At 43.6% G+C, this 1,958-nt stretch overlaps 1 protein-coding gene across 1 annotated transcript; it reads left to right on the top strand.

Annotated features, from left to right (window-relative positions):
• Positions 1-296: 296 nt before the first annotated feature.
• LOC115464646 (olfactory receptor 1C1-like) lies at positions 297-1,241 on the top strand. The gene has a single exon (XM_030195006.1). It carries the CDS (start codon positions 297-299, stop codon positions 1,239-1,241), a length of 945 nt encoding a protein of 314 aa, XP_030050866.1.
• The last annotated feature ends 717 nt before the right edge of the window (positions 1,242-1,958 follow it).

Below are 1,958 nucleotides of genomic sequence, written 5' to 3' on the forward strand. Positions count from 1 at the left end.
CTTATCTTCTCAGTCCAGTCTCAACTGGGACCTGTTTGACCCAAAGCTTCGTTTCTACATTTTCTGACATTTTGACACATTTCCCACTAATTATATAGACTTGCTGATTGCGTGAAAACAAAATGCCCCACTTTGCAGTGCACAGATGTTAGTGCCACTCAAGACTGTTTAAGACCTCTGATATGTTGTGGCACTGCTCTACCTATTTTCTTGAGAAAAAGGCTTCTTCATGTTACTTCTCTTATGCACATTCTCCATACTGTAAAATTTTCAATGTCTGTGGTGATGGAATAGAAATGGAAGAGGGGAACTGGACAACAGTGACAGAATTTCTTCTCCTGAGCCTCTCAGATCACATTCAAATAAGAAATCTTCTCTTTCTGATGTTCCTCATGATGTATTTGATTAATTTGCTGTGCAATGGGATCATGATCTGTTTGATCGGTAGCAGCCCCCACCTGCACACCCCCATGTACTTCTTCCTTGCAAACTTGTCCTTTATGGATATGTGTTTCAGTTCAGTCACAGTTCCCAAAATGCTGAACACTCTTTTGTCTGAGAAGAAAACCATCTCTTTCAGAGGCTGCATCACCCAGCTGTTTTTCTTCATTGTGTTTCTGGGGGCGGAGTGCATGCTTCTTTCCATCATGGCATATGATCGTTTCATTGCTATTTGTGATCCGCTGCATTATATCACCATAATGAATAGGTGGGTATGTGTTGGGATGACAGCTGCTTCTTGGATCATAAGTTCTCTAAACGCCATATTACATACGCTGTTGATATCGCATCTCACTTTCTGCCACTCAAACAATATCCACCATTTTTTTTGTGATCTCTCTCCACTGCTGAAACCCCCCTGCACGGACACCTCCATCAATGAAGTGATGATCTTCACAGAAGGCTTTTTGCTAGTTATGGTGCCCTTCCTGATTATCTTGATCTCCTATGTCCGGATTATTTCTACCATCCTGAAGATCCAGTCCACAGATGGGAGGCACAAAGCTTTTTCCACTTGCTCTTCTCATCTCACTGTGGTGACACTCTTCTACGGGACACTGATGTTCATGTACTTGAGGCCTCCTTCCAGCTATTCCTTAGAAAAGGACAGGATTGCCACTGTTGTGTATAATGTGCTATCACCCATGCTTAACCCATTCATCTACAGTCTGAGGAACAACGATGTGAAGAGAGCACTGAGGAAAGCCATGAGAAGGAAAGTTCTTGTTTTCAGAAGATAAAATACAATCAAGGCACAGTACAATGGTAATACAGGGAGAGAAGTGGATTATGCTAGGTGTTTATTTTATAAATTTGTAAATGTAGGTGTTTATTTTCAGATAATTAGGGGTACTTTCAGAAGGCTAAAACTCAATGGGCCCAATATTCAAAGGAATTATGCTCCTCACTTAGATTTATGCTCATAAACTGGCCTCTTTGAGGGACCCTTTCACCAAGCAGCAGTAAGCCCACCGTGGGCTTGCCACATGGCAATCTGGAACTACTGCCAGTCCAACGCAGGCGCAGGCGGTGGTTCCATCTCCAGCATGTGGCATTTCCAGTGCTAGCGGAAATATTTGAAAAATGTTTCCAGAGGGGGGTTAACTGCCCGGTTACCACCATGGGAGCCCTTACCGCTACCTCAGTGGGTGACAGTAAGTGCTCCCCCCCCCTCCCAAATAGCTGCGTGGCAAGTGCAAACTTACTGCATGTCCATTTCCTGCTGTGGTAAAAGGGACACTAGTGCTTGGCAAAAAATGGCCACCGCCGCTATCACAGGGACCCTTTTACCACAGCTTAGTAAAAGGACGCCTGAATATTTACTAGGCCTGAGTGCATAAATTTCTGCTCAAAATCTCACTAAACTCTTCAATTTAGGAGCATAAAAAGTGGGTGGTAACAGGTGGATTTAGGGTGGGGAAAAGAAGTTAAGCGCTTAGCACTGATTTTCAGCACTA

The sequence above is a fragment of the Microcaecilia unicolor genome, chromosome 3 (genome assembly GCF_901765095.1).
Source record: "Microcaecilia unicolor chromosome 3, aMicUni1.1, whole genome shotgun sequence".
Lineage (NCBI taxonomy): Eukaryota > Metazoa > Chordata > Amphibia > Gymnophiona > Siphonopidae > Microcaecilia > Microcaecilia unicolor.